The sequence below is a fragment of the Berghia stephanieae genome, chromosome 3, assembly GCF_034508935.2.
Source record: "Berghia stephanieae isolate SIO BIC M18660-M18661 chromosome 3, UCSD_Bste_1.3, whole genome shotgun sequence".
Lineage (NCBI taxonomy): Eukaryota > Metazoa > Mollusca > Gastropoda > Nudibranchia > Aeolidiidae > Berghia > Berghia stephanieae.
This window is the reverse complement of record NC_088362.1, coordinates 52343140-52360138: the sequence shown is the minus strand read 5'-3', so window position 1 is coordinate 52360138 and position 16999 is coordinate 52343140. Positions and strand designations below refer to the sequence as shown.

Genomic DNA, 16999 nt, shown 5'->3' with positions numbered 1-16999 from the left:
AGTGTAAAGTTCTAGAATTACAATTAAAGTACCCAAGAAAAAGGAATACAAAGGGGAATTAGTTGAAATAGGGAACAGATTAGATGTAGACTCCAAGAGCACACTATCAGTGTCCCTACTTAGTTTGAGATCACCTTAATGTCTCATCCTGGCATAAACACAGATACCCACTAAGAGGAGCACACTCAAAATATTTACAAATCATAATATATGTAAAACAAAAGATACAGTGCATAACAGAGAGATGATTTACAAGACAGAAAAAAAATCAACTCCCAAAACTCCACACTATGCATTGAATTGATACCAGGTAGTGGTTCCTCTCATTATTTTGACTACAATCAATTTCTTAAAATCCATTTGAACTATTTTCAGTTCATAACATTTGGAAAGAACTCTTCGACAGGTGAGCAAAACATATAGATAAGATATAAAATGCATATATATATATATATATATATATATATATATATATATATATGTGTGTGTGTGTGTGTGTGTGTGTGTGTGTGTGTTGTGATGTAGCTTTGTTTGTGCGCTTCGCTTTGTTATTATTTTCAACTGTGTGTATGTATTTTCTATTAAGAAAATAGTAATTGAGTTCAAATTTTATTCAACACACGAATCTCATATTTTTGAGTTGATCGACTTATCCATCACGTTCATTGAACGGGCAGTTATGGTTCTCTCTCTCTCTCTCTCTCTCTCTCTCTCTCTCTCTCTCTCTCTCTCTCTCTCTCTCTCTCTCTGTGTGTGTGTGTGTGTGTGTGTTTGTGTGTATAGCAACAAGTTATATAAGACACGATGTCCATAATGCCCTATTACATTTTATTTTTGGAACAGAGAACGCTGTTACCGCTTAATTACTCATTTCATACCTGATTGAGCATGACTTATCCAAGGACTCAACTTTGCTTCACCCACAGCGGGACTAGAACCAGAAACTTACAAGCCAGAAGCCGTGTGTCATTTCACACGTCCAAAAAACAAAAAGCAAAAGAAAATAATAACAAAAAAGAACACAACCCCCCCCCCCCCCTCCTCCTTACCTTTCCGAAAAATAAAAACAAATTAAAAAAAAAAAGAAAAGAAACCAAACCAAACCAAACAAAAAGAAAATAATAAAAAAAAAAGTTTTAAAAAAACAACAAATAACAAAACAACAGAAAACGACGAAGGAAAAAAAAAATGAGAAAAGAGCCTGATTAATAATTCATGTATAATTGTATCTGCAGCTATAACGAGCGGAGTGCACAATCAATAGTTGATTTACGGTATCCTCTGGGAAGGACATTGGTGTACCAAAAAATAATATTAGTATCGATATCCCTATTATAAGTAATTTGGGTGAGGCATAAAGCGAAAATTAATTTTGTTGCCCATTTTATAATGATTAGCGACAACAACAATAATAATAACAACAACAACAGCAACAACAACAACAACAAAATCGAATAAATAAATAAATTTCAAAAGTTATAAATACTTTTTTAAATCGGTCCCTGCCAGATTAGTAAGGTAATTCAATGTCGATGGAATCAATGAACTTGCAGTTATCGTTTTGCTTATAAGCTATGGTGTTCAGATTTCATTATTAAGATTAAGGATGATGTGATATATCAAAAATAACCATTATAATGGATAGGTATTTAAAGACACAATATTCATGTCAAAATACAAACAGAATTTTTGAGATATCATGAAAATATACAAACTTTATTTCCTATTTTGTGGATGTATCTGATGTAAAACTGGAGACAGTATTCACTGTACGCACTCGAGTCCACTGGAAGAATGACGGTGGTGGGCTCCTCTTGAATGACATACTAGGGCGGGAAGGGGGGGGGGGGGGGGGTGATAAGATTAAGGTAAAATTCATTGGTATATATATATATATATATATATATATATATATATATATATATATATATATATATATATATAAACGTAACTGCATTGAATAAAATTGAATACAGCTACTTCTAAAAACGGTTCTAAAATGAACTCACTCGCCCCCCCCCCCACCCCTCTTTCCCCTCAAGCCCCGCCAATAGGGATTTTATCCGTCATCATTAAAAATAAAAATGTTCGTGTTGTTTTATCTGTTGTGAAATCGCACCATAGAAGCTGGTGAGTTCTGTCTAAAAATGTAGGTTTGGTGATATTGTGATATGATATGATGTGATATTATTTGAAGGCGTGTGGCTATGTGATTTAGTGGTGTGACACTCGCTTTCGGATCGGAAGGTCCTGGGTTCGAGCCTCGCTCGGCGCATAGTTGAGTCCTTGGAAAAGAGTCTTTACTCACATTCTCTCACCGTACCCAGGTGTAAAATGAGTACCTGGCCGTCAACAGCGTTGTCTCTGTCCGACAAATTGTAATATCGCCTAACAGGCGTGCGTCATGTCTCGTTCTACGTGTTACGTGTTGCTGTTGGTCAAGGATCCTTTGGAAAGCGCTTTGACCAAAATTTAGTGGATATTGCGATATATAAAAGGCCTTCCGAAAGCCCCTACATCCCCAGTATTCTTTTTTTAATATAATGTTCTATAGGGGGTTTGGGAGGGGGGAGACTTTTTAAAACCCCTACTAGAACATTATATATATATTTTTAAAAAGAATACTGGGAATGGAGGAGCTTTCGAAAGGCCTCCCATTTTTGTCATTGTTATGTAAGTAAATTCGACAAGAAGATAAAAAGATAATATTATAAGGTATGTGATAGTGTTGCATATGTTGTCCCCATATATTTAATATAACGCACCTTTTCATCTGTATACTTTCCGTCTAAAGTTTCTCTACTTGATTTCGAAGAGAGAACGCTGACCCAGCCGTGTGAACTCTGCCTCCCTTCGTACGAATGTCGTCTACCGTCTTGGAGATTCATGATGGTTTGCTTTGTTTGTTTGTTTTGTTTTTGTTTTTGCTTTTTAAAAATATTATTGAATAGATTTTATGAGATGATCTTTTCAACGTCGGATGAACGATGCAAACTTTTATAACGGAAGTTTACCAGCACCAATTTGAGGGAATAAAATTGCGTGTGAAAAATAATTTCAACTCGATCGCGGAAATTAAAAAAAAAAGAGAAATAGATTATAGAGCAGTATAATTAGGTGCCCCAAACGTAAACAATAACAAGTTGATAGTGATTTTCGTTAGGGACCGGAAAAATTTACGCACAATATAGGTCTCCCAATTTTGTAGTTTGAGTTGTAGGCAATACACTTTCAGTATTGAAAATATGTTTACATAAAATCTAACAGTTGCAGAAATAATAATATAAGACTAAATTATTCTGAAAATCAGGCTCCGAATAATTCTCGTTTTGTTCACACCAGCGCAATAATTTGCTCTGGTCTAAAAATAGATAGACTGTAACTTTTGATAAATTTTACCTTTTGTTCCATAAAATATCCATATCTAGACATTATTTGATGCGTGATCGAGTATTTATGAATATGTGTTTCTTTTGCCACCTAACAGCCAAATTTTAAAGGTTATTTTTTTCTATAATTTACATTGGAACTTGAGCTGTCAAGACAGGAACATGTGGTTTGCCATGTGCTTCTAGACCTTTGTTTACGTTTGGGGCACCTAATTATACTGCTCTATAGAATCAGTCGTAACGTCACTTCCCTCGTAATGACGCATGGTAACTTCTCTCAACTATCGGAACAATGCGGACGCCCTTATGAAATAATATTTCTCTGACGAGCATAAACGCGTATCCAGAGGGGGAAAACATTATAAATCTGATCAGTTTTGACTTATACACATTTTGATCACAAAACATATGAAAAGTTCTAGCCAGCATGAAGAATAAAAAGTTCCGATTTTCTTTGTTTAGAACCACGATGGCCGGCGTTGCTGGGCGACATGGCATCAGACTATTGAATCAAATCATGGGCTTAATTTAACATTGTTTTAATGAACAGTGTTTTGCCTTGGTTTCGGGTTACTTCCATAGCATCATTGAATCCATAACAATTTGGGTTATCAGACTTGCAAAATACTTCTAGTTAACATCTAGTTAATCGCAACGTACTTCGCGCACCATGTAACAGGCAAAGCTACACATTCACTGTTTGATGGTCTAAATTGCTCACAATGGGATCGAGATCTTTACTTGTGAGGAGAGATCTCTATCATCAGAGCTATTTCTGTACCATCTCAAAATGCATGCTTTTCATTCTTATATTAATTATCATGCTTTACGAGTGATGAAATATAGTTCAGTTTGTTCATATATCAATTTTGAGCAATTCTTTTTATAATCGTTTCTCCAATATTTTGGTTTCAAATCCATATCCTAACATATTATATAATATGATTTAAATCTGTATAAGGCAAAGAAATTAAAAGGATATTATAACCTTTTTGGTGACAGGTCTTATACTTGTACTGACTAATTTGATGTAAGTAAGTAGTCGGTTAGGTGAGAGCCTTTCACAATTACTACGCTTCAACCGTCGTAACGTCACTTCCCTCGTAATGACGCATGGTAACTTAGTAACTGGCATTAAACTATCGGAACAATGGCGGACGCCCTTATGAAATATTTCTCCGACGAGCATAAAGCGTATCCAGAGGGGGAAAACATTATAAATCTGATCATGTTTTGACTTTTACACATTCTGATCACAAGAATATAAAAAGCTCTAGCCAGCATGAAGAATAAAAAGTACCGATTGTCTTTGTTTAGAACCACGATGGCCGCCGTTGCTGGACGACGTGACATCAGACGATTGTATCCAATTACTGCTCAACTTTTGCCGCGCACATTGAGGTAGAAATACACATTTTTGGCTCCAGCTACACTGTCGTTTTTTTTTTTTTTTTTGTTGTTGTTTTTTTAAGAACACAGCATGTGCCATTTGGTTAAGAGTATAGGACTGCATTCACCTCTTTGACTCAATAAATCTTATTGAAATGGGCAGTTTAACTCCTTAGAATATATTCAGGATTTTGGAGCATTTTTGGACCATGCTGGGGCATTATCTATTTCGAAAGCTTTTTAAAGGGACTTTTTATTTATTTATTTTTTCAATTGGAAAATACGATTTTTTGAAAGTTCAAGTACGCGGGTCTGAACTAAGGGCTTAAAGACTAAAGGGTTAAAAGGAGAGTGTCATAAAACCACAAACTTGAGTTTTTATTTATATAGCGCAATATCCAATAAACGTGCTCAAAGCGCTTTACGGGGGGGGGGGGGGGGGGGGGGGATTCCCTGACCAACAGCAACACGTAACATGTAGAACGAGACATGACGCCTGTTATTATAGTCTTTTTTCCGACAGAGACAACGCTGTTAACGGCCAGGTACTCATTTCACCCCTGAGTATGATGAGAGAATGTGAGTAAAGAGCCTTTTACAAGGACTCAACCTCGAGCCTTGCTCGGCGCATGGCTCGAACCCAGGACCTTACGATCCGAAATCGAGTGTCATACCACTAGACTCACTAGACTAAATAACCGCACAAAGCCAGTGAGCTAAAGTTGTTATTGCCATGCATATAATTCGTGTTCACTAAATCAATCTGTGGGTAATTGTCAGATATTACTTTCGCACCTCCGCTTTCAATAAATGTGACCCATCACACCAGCTGGTATCATTTCGGTTCGGGTGAACCAGGTTCTCAAAATGGTTAACCCTCTCCTTACCACCTGCAGCAAAATCCTCACATTTGTTACGACACAATATACATTATTCTTATTCAGATTTATTTTGTACATTACAAACTTTGAAGAATGATCATTGTGTGATTAATAACAACATAAAGGTGCTTTGTAGAGAGCTTGTTTGAGTTTAAAAAATCAATTTTTCTGCTGGCTAAGCCTGCCACTTTGGGAAAATACTGAAAGGGTCGGTAAGGAGAGAGCTAAACGGTTAGAATGACAAAATTTGAAACTTCAGTTTGAAATTGAATTTATGAACTTAGTGTAAGTTTATGTAGAATAAATACGATTTCATGAACAGATAAAATCCAGAATTTGATATTTTAAAAATGATTTTAAACTTCAAATTCACTTTCTTATTTGAGGAGTCTGGCTTATATTGGCATTATACCATAGCCCTACTATAGTACGCCATGCACTATACCGATTTGAGGTGATAGGTGTACTAATTTGTGCACCTTTGTCACATTTAATCAATCAGAGCTTCTCTTACTATTTTTGTGTGACAAGAACACCTTCTTTTCGTCAGAACTCTTTTTCAAATTTTTTTTCACGGGCGGAAGTCTAAAGGGTCAATAGTTCAGTGGCCGTTTATTTTTAGAACCATAGGCTTACAGATGTGTGAAGAAGTCTTATCATGTTTATAAATTATAAAGTTGCGGTTTTAATTTGAAATCTGTTGCTTTTATGATAAATATTTCAATGTCTTTTCCTGGTGCAAGCAATAAAAAAAAGAAAGGTATGTAGTTCAGTGATTTAGACACAACTGCTAACGTTTGACTAATCTATCATATATGCGGTTAAATTGATACTTTGTTTATATAATCATCGTCTGCAACATAGTATATCAGAACACACCGTATAACGAAGATATTATACTCGTGAAAAGAGATATCTACCAATTTGATGGGACAGAGCCGAGGACTTCCGAGGAGGGAAATAAAATGCCATTTTTGTTGTTGTTGGTTTCAGTCAAATTTAGATTAATAATTGCACCATTGCTTATCAATTCCCCACCCCCTCAATATTATACACGTTCTTTAGCTAATTATAGTAAAAGTTATAATATGTTAATGATAATCTGTGTCAATCAACGACAGTGGACAGTGATGATAGAAGTGTGACGCCGTGGCAGTGACAGAAATTTTATCTTGCAAATTTCATCATCTCTAGCTCTCAGTCTCATCATTCTCTCTCAGCCAGCCTAGGTATCTTGTCTTAGACCTAGTGGGCTGTTAAAAATACAATATACATATATATATTTTTTAGGAAGAAGAAATTTTCGTGGCTGTTGGAAACCAACAATATCAGTATCAGTAGAAATAGAAATAGAAATCGCTGTGATTGTGATAATCCCCAGACACCTGTCTGGGGATAATGAAAATTCGTTATCCCCAGACACCTGTCTGGGGATAACGATATTTCGTTATCCCCAGACACATATTTGAAACTCCGCTCTTTTAAACAATTATCCACATTCCAGAATATCGAATGTTTCCAAATGCACATAGAAATAAGGACATAAATAATAAATAAAAACATAAAATTAACCAACATTAAATCAGTTGTTACTACATATACACAATATGCGTCGACTTTGAAGTGGGTGTCATGGCTGAATGGTTTAGTCGTCTGCCCTGGGAAGTTTTACCAGAATCGACGTTGTGGGTTCGAATCCTGGTTCCGCCATTTTTTTATTTTTTTAAAAATTCCGTCTTCTGTTTTTTACAGAACGTTGCAAGGGATAAATGTCCCATCCATCCTCTTCCCCACCTCTTTTTTTTTTTTTTTTGATCGAGTCTATTCTTTTCTCCTTTTTGTTCCGTTTCTGAGCATGAATTTCTTATAATTTGTTTTTATTTTTAAAAAAAATTATTGTTTGTTTTTTTCTCCTCTATCTGACCAATTGGTCGCTCTCTGAATATTTCTGTTGGTTTGCTTTTTAATTATTTATTCTTTTTAGACACTTTTTGAGATCGGAGTGGGGACGAATATGACAATTTGCTAGAAACTAGAAAGGAACCAAGAGAGAGAGAGAGAGTTTTAAAAAAAAAGGTGGGGGGAGGATGGATGGGACATTTTTCACTTGCAACGCTCTGTAAAAAAGAAGACGGAATTTTAAAAAAAATAAAAAATGGCGGAACCAGGATTCGAACCCACAACGTCGATTCTGGTAAAACTTCCAGGGCAGACGACTAAACCATTCGGCCATGACACCCACTTCGAAGTCGACGCATATTGTGTATATGTAGTAACAACTGATTTAATGTTGGTTAATTTTATGTTTTTATAGATATTTTATTAACTTTCCTTATTTCTATGTGCATTCGGAAACATTCCATATTCTGGAATGTGAATAATTATTTAAAAGAGCGGAGTTTCAAATACATGTCTGGGGATAACGAATTTTCAGGTGTCTGGGGATAATGACAGCCCAATAGAAATAGAGGCTTGTACTTTATTTTAACTTGACTTTTTATAACTGGTTATGACCCAAGTTGAGCGTTGGAAAGTTGTGGCCTAAATTAAGTTTCCTTAATTTAAGGCTTAATTAAAGTCAATAAATAGGCATTTCAAAAGGTTGTCGTTATTCAGATTCCTAGGGTGCCAATAATCAGAATCTGGTTCTGGAAAATGGGGTTCTAATTAACGACCTCGATTTTAAAAATAGACAATAATAATAATACTCTAAGCTTCAATTTTATTTACAACTGATGTTGGGTTTCCCCTTTGTCAAGAAAACATTAGAAATAAGACACTAAAACTAAGGACTGAAGTTAAAGACAAATGAAAGTCCGTTGCTTTTATCATAAATCTTGCAATGCTTATCTTTGAAACTAAAACACAACGGTTGTAGTTGTATATATATATATATAATGTAGTCAGGAAGTCTATTGTGAACTCATATTAATATTAATAAATTTGGATGCAACAGATGTTTGTTTGTTTAAGATTTTTCATATTTTCAGTTTATAAATGAAAAACACCTTTTTATGATACATTCAAATTTTCTGATTTCAGACCAAGCGGAAATGCCAAGTTTTCTTGACTTCTTGGCATTTCGTCAAATTGGCTTTCACAAGTCAAAAAAATATGTCGATGGAAAGAAAGTTGTCTTGGACTTACTTGAGTTTGAGGCAGCAAAACCAACACAGAATCAGGTCAGCAGACTGTGCTCTTGTTTTAATTTTGTTTTTTTATAGATATCTATAAACAGGCAGGAATGGAGGCTTCAAGTAAATGCCATATGGCAAGAAGTGGATAGGTTATAATTATAAGTAACAACTTGCTTTATTGATAGTATTTCAGCAAATTAATGAAAAAGAATAATGTTTGTGGTAAACAGTGGATTTTAATTTTATCTCTCTAATCACAGATTTTCGTAACAAACTGAAGATTCTGCATTTTCTCATTGAAAAACATTTAAGTTAGCATCCCTTAATGTTTTTATTGTCGATTTCATCCTGATTTTGTTTCCCCCCCCCCCCCCTTTCTCCATAATTCCAGCCATGCAATTTCTCAGGAGAACCACGTGCCACTTTCTTGGTGGATTTCAGCCCCAATATGTGAGCGTTTATTTTTATTATTTTGCATCTAATTTTTCTTCTTTTTTTTTTTAATAAATAGGATGTGGGAAAACTAATTCTTAAAATATATTAAGAAATAATAATTTTAAATTAAATTCTATTTCTGAACTTATTTTTCTAAAACTACTTTTTTCAGCATTGTGGTTTTCAAAATTTATCCTAATGATAATTTTTGAATTATACCTCATAGGATGCCTGAGAAAGGTATGATTTTTTTTCTTTTCGATGTTACAATAACTTGATACTTTGACAGCTGCACTTTTGTTTGCTAGGGACAAGTCAGATGGACACTTGTCATGGGTTGGTTGCTTTGAAATAGTTGGCTCAAGAATGGACAGGGATATATAGTAACAGCTGATGAAAACGTGATTTTCTTCTGTGAATAAACGTTTTTATAATATATTTTGCAACTATGTATTAATTGCATTTCTAAAAGAATAGGTCGTCAATCACTTGATTACAATTAAATCAATTTTGAGAATGACAACCCCAGCCCAAGTGTAACCAAGATAAAATTATGTAATTATAAATTTTTATTTATTTACAGAAATAACCTGAAAATCACCAAAATTGTAATTTTTTGTTAGATGTTCACCAAATAAAGTGCATTTCACATATGTGGAAGAAAAGAAGATTCTATAACATTTTTATTCTTGGTCAGCATGTTAATAAACCATCAAATCTGGAAACACACAATTGTGATGGTGAGCCCTCCATTCACTTCAGTGATTTGGTTTTACTTACTGAATCCAATCCTGATTGTCCTGAATTTAAATATTTGACTGGTGCTATTTTTGAAGGGTTAATACATTGAGCCTGTGTCACAAACAGGTTTGTAATCATGGTATTGCACGTCAGATCCTGTTTATCCTAAATGATTTATTTTAGTTCCTAAACCTTTGACCAAATGCAACCTGTTTTAACTTTTTCTGTTCAAAAAAGATTTATAAAGATGATATTGTTCACGGTTCTGTCTACATGCCACAATAAAATGAGTTTTGGTCAGGTCAGAAGTAAAAAGATTCATGGTATAAGATGTGCAGCTGTGTGGTCTAGTGGTATGACACTCGCTTTGGGATTGGAAGGACCTGAGATTCAGTCCTGAGCGTCACATAGTTGAGTCCTTGGAAAGAACTCTTACTACTCACATTTTCTCACTGTACTCTGGTGTAAAATGAGTACATTGCTGTTAAGCATTGTCCCTGTCTGGAAAAATTTTAATGTCACTTAACAGGCGTCATGTCTTGTCCTACTTGTTGAGTGTTGCTGTTGGTTGTGTGATTGGCCCACTTTGAGCACATTCTAGTGGATATTGTGCTATATTTTAGCTCAATTTTTAACATTAAAAATTTTTTTTTGGGGAAATTTGATACATCCGGTCTAATGTTTTAGACCTTACTCATACTAACTCAACTTATGACAGACTTACTCAAAACTCGTTTTCAGATTAAATGATAAAGGAGAATGTCATTGCCGTCATCTGTGCCATTATTGCTACAAGGGTTTTGATTCTGGGACAAATCTCTTCCTACCATTAATAAAAGTACAATTTCTCCAAAATCATGAAAACTCGGATAACAAGCAAGCCTTGTTATTTGAACTTCATTGGAACCTTGCCATCAATTCAGATTTAGATTACATCATCAAAGATATTTAACTCATTCAGCGCTGATGCTATATTCGCATTCGCAAAATGGCTGACACCTGATTGAGGCAGCATGAGAATGACAAGCTAAAACAAAGCAACATTCGAATTTGGCACAAATTCTCAATTAAAATACCCCCCCCCCCAAGGGCCAATTGAATGTTCTGATGAAAGAAATGATGCCATTGGTTCAATTTATTGTACTTTTGTAGAAAGTAGGATTGGATCACATAATATTTTTGCCTTTCAAGACCGGCCACACTGTGAAGCCATTGGCCAGTAGAACAGATTCTGCTCTGGCCGCACAGTGCAGCCAATGGTGCTGAAAGAGTTAAAAAGTACTTGCCAAGTTTTCACCAATTTGCTCAATTTTAAAAATATAATTCTTTTTTTAAACATCCAAGGTTACTCGTTGCCTCCACCCATGGTGATCATAGTGTCCGTGTCACAAACATAGAGAGTGGAAAGTGTACCCATGTTCTTACTGGTCATCCCAGAACACCATGGTGTTTGGCTTTCAACCCAACATCAAATGACATCTTGGCATCGGGCTGTCTTGGAGGAGAAGTGCGCATCTGGGATTTGTTGGTGAGACCATGATGTTCTGTTACCTGCTACCTCTTGAGAACAATTCTTTCTGTTTCTCCAGATATTAAAATACATCTGTATGTGTTCTAATAAACACTCATTGTGTTTTTAATGTCTTAGGGAGAGAGAGTGTGGGGAGGGGGGGGTGTTCCTTTAATTTAATAGGCACTCATGCAATTTGATTTTTATAACCACACAATTATGTAATGCATATTTTCTTACATATTTTATTATTCAGACCTGCCTACTATTGTGAATAATTCGTAGGATTACGAAATTTTGGCTACAATTTTAGAACTTCATGAGCATCTCTTTGTCATTACAACTTATTAAAATAGAAGGTTGATGCAGGACGACACAATTTTAAGGATTTTGAACCGTGTTTTAAATCCGTGTGAGGGTAAATTGTTGATTTTCAACTCCTATTTAAATTTTCAAGAGGCAGGTCTGATTGTTTTGATTATTGGCTTTCAGGTCGAAAGGTCCATGGTTCGAGCCTCAGTCTGCGCATAGTTGATTCCTTAGAAAAGACTCTTTACTCACATTCTCTCACTGTACCCAGGTGTAAAATGAGTACCTGGCCGTTAACAGCGTTGTCTCTGTCTGGAAAAAAATTGTAATATTGCCTACAGGCGTCATGCCCCATCCTACATGTGAGATGTTTCTGTTGACCAGGGACCCCTTGTAAAGCGTTGAGCACGTTCAGTGGATATTGCACACTGCTGTTTATTTCTTCTTAAAATCTGATCACTTAGTTATACTGCTAGAACCCAGCATGTGACTGACAACAGCAGCTGCGTGCTGTAAAATTGGCTACCTGGACGGGGATTCACCTTTTTGAGGGTTAAGACGCAAAGTATTGCATTTTCGTGATGTAATACAACACCATATCTAGATGACCACTTACATTACAATAATATTAACTTACGGAACAGACAGTACTACCTTCACTTGTTATGTTGGTTCTTTTTTCGTTTTATTGTGATTATTCTTATAGGTTTTATAAGCAATTTAAAATCCCTACCATTTTAAAATATTTTTATTGTTGTGCGGACAATAACAAATTCAAATCTTTAAAATCAGACGTTGGATTCCGAAACTAATTAATGCTTTGTCCAGTCTTAATATTATTACACACAGTAAAACATTCATTTTCTGATTCAACACATTTTAACTACGTTTTTAATGGTCATAAATGTAATGGGCTGAACATCTGGTATGTTCTCTCCATTTGTATTTTGTATTGTATTTAAAAGATATGGAGATAAGAGGATTAAACAATTTAACACACTCCTAAAGAACATATAAAGCAATATATTGTGTGTGTAGGTTTTACTTCACTATTACAAATAGAAACAAAACCACCGTCATTACACCAAACAACAACACCATCACAGTGGCCTAGTAGATAATAGAAGCAATGAATATGGTAGAAAAAGGATCCTCTCTTTCTCTTATTCTCTCTCTCTCTCTCTTCTCTCTCTCTCTCTCTCTCTCTCTCACACACACACACACACATACACATACACCCATACATCCTGCATATACACACATATTACATACACACGTAAAAGACAGGCTAAGAGAAATGAATCACATTCACACTACACCTAATTCATACCACTGACAACAACAATATAACATCAACAGTTAGTCAGATAGTATTCCACAAAGGCAAGTTTGACTGGGGAAAATAAGAAGAGGGGGAGATGGGGTGGGTGTGGGGGTACTCAAACACAGCCAAGATAGAGAAAATAATAGTGGCACCTCCTAGGAATTAACAGATATTCAGACATTATTCTCAATATTCACAATGTACAAGTAGTGCAGCTGGTGAATAAAACCTTCCCACACCAATCAACAGAGACATGAATGAAACAAACCCATTCATTTCATATTTCTAAAATCAGTAACAGATGTGTCTTTAAGAACTATTATTGTAGGGCTACTTGCAGAGGGAGTGTATATTATTATATATTATATATATATATATATATATATATATATATATATATATATATATATATATATATATATATATATGTGACCCTCCGCCTCGAAGCAGTATTAAGTCGGGATTTGGAAAACGAAGAAAACCGGTTTTAAAGTGGAAATGGTCAAAATTATCAAATTTCAGTTTTTGGTTGTTTCAGAAACTACAATCATTTTTCTACATGAAAACATAATAATTCAACATAAATATTGACGATAAGTTATATAAATTTCAAGTTTTAAAATGCAACTATCAGTGACACGTTCAAAACGAGAGTTGACTTTCTCTCAGAGAGCCACCCTTTCCAAGGCTTAGTAATACCGAGTCTTTTTCTCCACCAATACCGTGTAAGATATCACAGCAAAGGGCGTGTCTTTATCTATCTCAGAGAAAGCATGACTGTTTCCACAATGTCATGGTTCAACCAATAATGAACTTTAAAAACTGTAAACAAGTCTAGGTTTTTCCCTGACAACCTTACAAATGAATGATTCTGATGGTCAACTCTCATCACATGCGCTGTGGCTGTAGGCCATAATGCTCGGGCGATGCTTCATGACGTCAGCATGCGTGTGTTACATATGTGTGTGTTTGTGCATTTTGATACACACCACGTGCTTTTACTTCTTTGTCTAGCTGCATTGGTGATCGAGGTGAGGGTCCTCTTTTGTCCCTCTTTTTTTTTATTATTCATGAAATTATAGGACATTCTAAGACTTAATAGGACAACAGTACACTTACACTTACAGTTACAGAGATTGTTGTAGGATAAACATTTAATTTTAAGTACAAAAGCAGAATAATAAATTGAGCCTTCAACAATTAATGAACTCCCGGTGGATATACGTGTAACTAAAAAATGAAATGGATAGATAAACAGACAGAAAGACAAACCTATTAATGGATAAATAGATAGGTAGTAGATAGTATAGATAGATAGATAGATAGATAGATAGATAGATAGACGAAGAGGGGAGAGAGACAAACAGAGAGAGAGAGAAAAAAAAAAAAGAGAGAGAGAGAGAGATGTTCGTTTTGTCGTGCTCTCTTTGTATACTGAAAGAAAGAGGGGGGGGGGTCTTTTTAGACAATGAACAATGTGGTGGAACGCTAAGGAAAACTTGAGAGATTCAGTAACATGTTTTCATGTAAGTCACTACACAATAAGCCCCACCCCTCCTCCTCAAGCTGTCAACTGACTCAAAATGGAAACAATGCAATGATTGATTTGACCAGCCCATTTCTTTAATTGCAATCTCATTGGTCAATATGTTTCCAGTTGATTGACTATGACTTACTTTGTAACAAAATGCTTTCTTTAAACTATCCCTACAATTCTTTGCTCCGCCTCCATCCCTTTCTTCATGTCTACCTCACTCTCTCCGTCTCCCTTTGTTTCTTTCACACATACAAACACACACACACACAAATACACATACACTTGTACAGGTTTCAATCTTTATTCTATTTCCCTCGCGTCCTCTTAATGCACAAGCAGTCTCTCTCCCCTCCCCCTCTCGCTCCTCTTTTTCTCTCTCTCTCTCTCTCTCTCTCTCTCTCTCTCTCTCTCTCTCTCTCTCTCTCTCTCTCTCTTTTTTTTTATATCTCTTTTTATATCTCTCTCTTTCTCTCTCTCTCTCTCTCTCTCTTTCTCTCACATGTGTGTGTGTGTGCGTGCGTGTGTGTGTGTGTGTATTTTACTCTCTCATTCTATCTCTTCCTCTCTAATCCTCTTCTTGATAATTCTTTCCCTGCCCACCCGGCTTCACGTAGTTTCAAAACTGTACTTTCAAATTATAAGCCCGTCTTTAACTTTGGGTATTTGAAATCTTATTTTCTGTATTGAATAAGACAAAAATTTCACATTGATAATTCTTATTTCATTGATTCTTTATTTAAATATTAAAAAATTCTTGAAAAAGTGAACAATTGTCGGCATTTTTTTTTCAGTGTTTTATTTGTTTTAAGAATATCTTGCATAATAATGAATAACTACAAAAGTGACAATTGGATTGTTTCAAAAATTTGTATGTTCATTATTAAATGTATTATCTAAGCTCATGCTAAATTTCACTATTCTCGTCAAATTTTCGATGCCCGTATCTAAGGAGTTATCTTTACCCAATGATTTGACTGTGCGTGAAAACGGTGCCTCACTTCAAAGTCGATTTTCTCAAAACTTGGTTTTCACACTCTCCCTACTTCAAACGGTCATATCTCGGCAATGAATAATCAGAATTGTATAAATTTGGTATCAAATTTTAAAGCATAAATAAGCTATGATTGGGTACCAAAAACCCAAAATTGAAAAATCCGACTTAATACCGTTTCGAGGCGGAGGGTCACAAAATATAAATAATATATATATATATATATTATATATATATATATATATATATATATATATATATATATATATATATATATATATATACGTTCCTGTACTACAATAAGTATGACTTCTTCACTCCTTTACCATATTCGTGGGAACGTTTAATGACAAAACTGTAGAATCAGTGTAGTAAAGTGTTCCATGGTCAGTAGGGAGTCCAGGAAATGATTATGACATTGTTTACTTTGTGTAACTGGTCCAAATTCATCACCCACGATAGCCTCTTCTCATAGACTGCTAGATTTTCCCAGTGAAATTTATACCCCACCCCTACACTTGTTACATATTTGTTGAACTGAATTAACATTAGTGCAACAGAAAGTAGACAGTTTGTACTATGTACTAGTGTGAATAATAATAAACTGCAACGCCTGATTGTTGTTGTAAGGATTGTAGAAATATTTGATTTAAACGATAAATGTAGTGAAAATGTGAGTCTACTTTGCTGTGTTCCTGAGAAAGAAATATACTGATGATATCTATGATATTTAGTCCACTGTGTGAGGGGGATTTCAATCTATAACATGAGTGATATAGATTTACATTTAAGATAATTGTGGCTTGGCTATGCCATTATTTATCAGACCAATTAGACTACTCGCTTCACTGACTGCAGGCACGTGCCATGCCAGAGGGCAGGTAAAGAGAAGGAGAGTAGTGACCTCTTGACCTAGCATCTCAACTAAGTGATCCGCTGGTAAACCACTGTGTGTGCTATATGAAAGCTCCATTAAAAAAATTTTTTTAATAAATTTTTTTCCATACCACGGACAAATTATTAAATTCGAAACACTATGCTTGGCTGATTTTTAAAAAAGTTCCAATAAAATTATCATTATTTTATACCATCCATCTTCCCCATATCAGTCCTGCCTACTTGAAAATTTAAAACTTTGTAATTTTTAAGAAATAAAGATAGCAGTCACTTTAGTTAACTTAATTAATCAACAATTTACCTTCACTTCAAAATCCTTAAATTTATGTGGTCTGGCATCAACTGTCATTTTCAATAAGTTTTAATTGCTTTGACTTAGAGATGCTCATGAACTTCTGAAATAAAATATAAAAAAATAAAAGTCCCTTTATTCATCCCCAAGGAGAAATTTGTTCTTTT

General features: G+C 35.0%; 2 protein-coding genes across 3 annotated transcripts in view; one reads left to right on the top strand and one right to left on the bottom strand.

The window, feature by feature from the left end:
* LOC144969582 (uncharacterized) overlaps positions 1 to 3014 on the bottom strand; it is a 7082-nt gene extending 4068 nt beyond the window's left edge. The window contains exons 1-2 of the mRNA XM_078908727.1: positions 2766 to 3014; positions 1716 to 1826 (exon numbers count right to left, since the gene is read on the bottom strand). Coding sequence (XP_078764853.1) covers positions 1716 to 1826; positions 2766 to 2888 — 234 coding nt within the window. The 5' untranslated portion in view covers positions 2889 to 3014. The remainder of the gene's footprint in view (positions 1 to 1715; positions 1827 to 2765) is intronic.
* Positions 3015 to 6257: 3243 nt separating this feature from the next.
* LOC144967995 (uncharacterized) overlaps positions 6258 to 16999 on the top strand; it is a 29355-nt gene continuing 18613 nt past the window's right edge. For both annotated transcript variants that reach the window (XM_078905900.1, XM_078905899.1), the window contains exons 1-4: positions 6258 to 6419; positions 8702 to 8841; positions 9188 to 9246; positions 11317 to 11500. In XM_078905900.1, the coding sequence (XP_078762026.1) occupies positions 6368 to 6419; positions 8702 to 8841; positions 9188 to 9246; positions 11317 to 11500 (435 nt within the window). In that variant the 5' untranslated portion in view covers positions 6258 to 6367. The remainder of the gene's footprint in view (positions 6420 to 8701; positions 8842 to 9187; positions 9247 to 11316; positions 11501 to 16999) is intronic.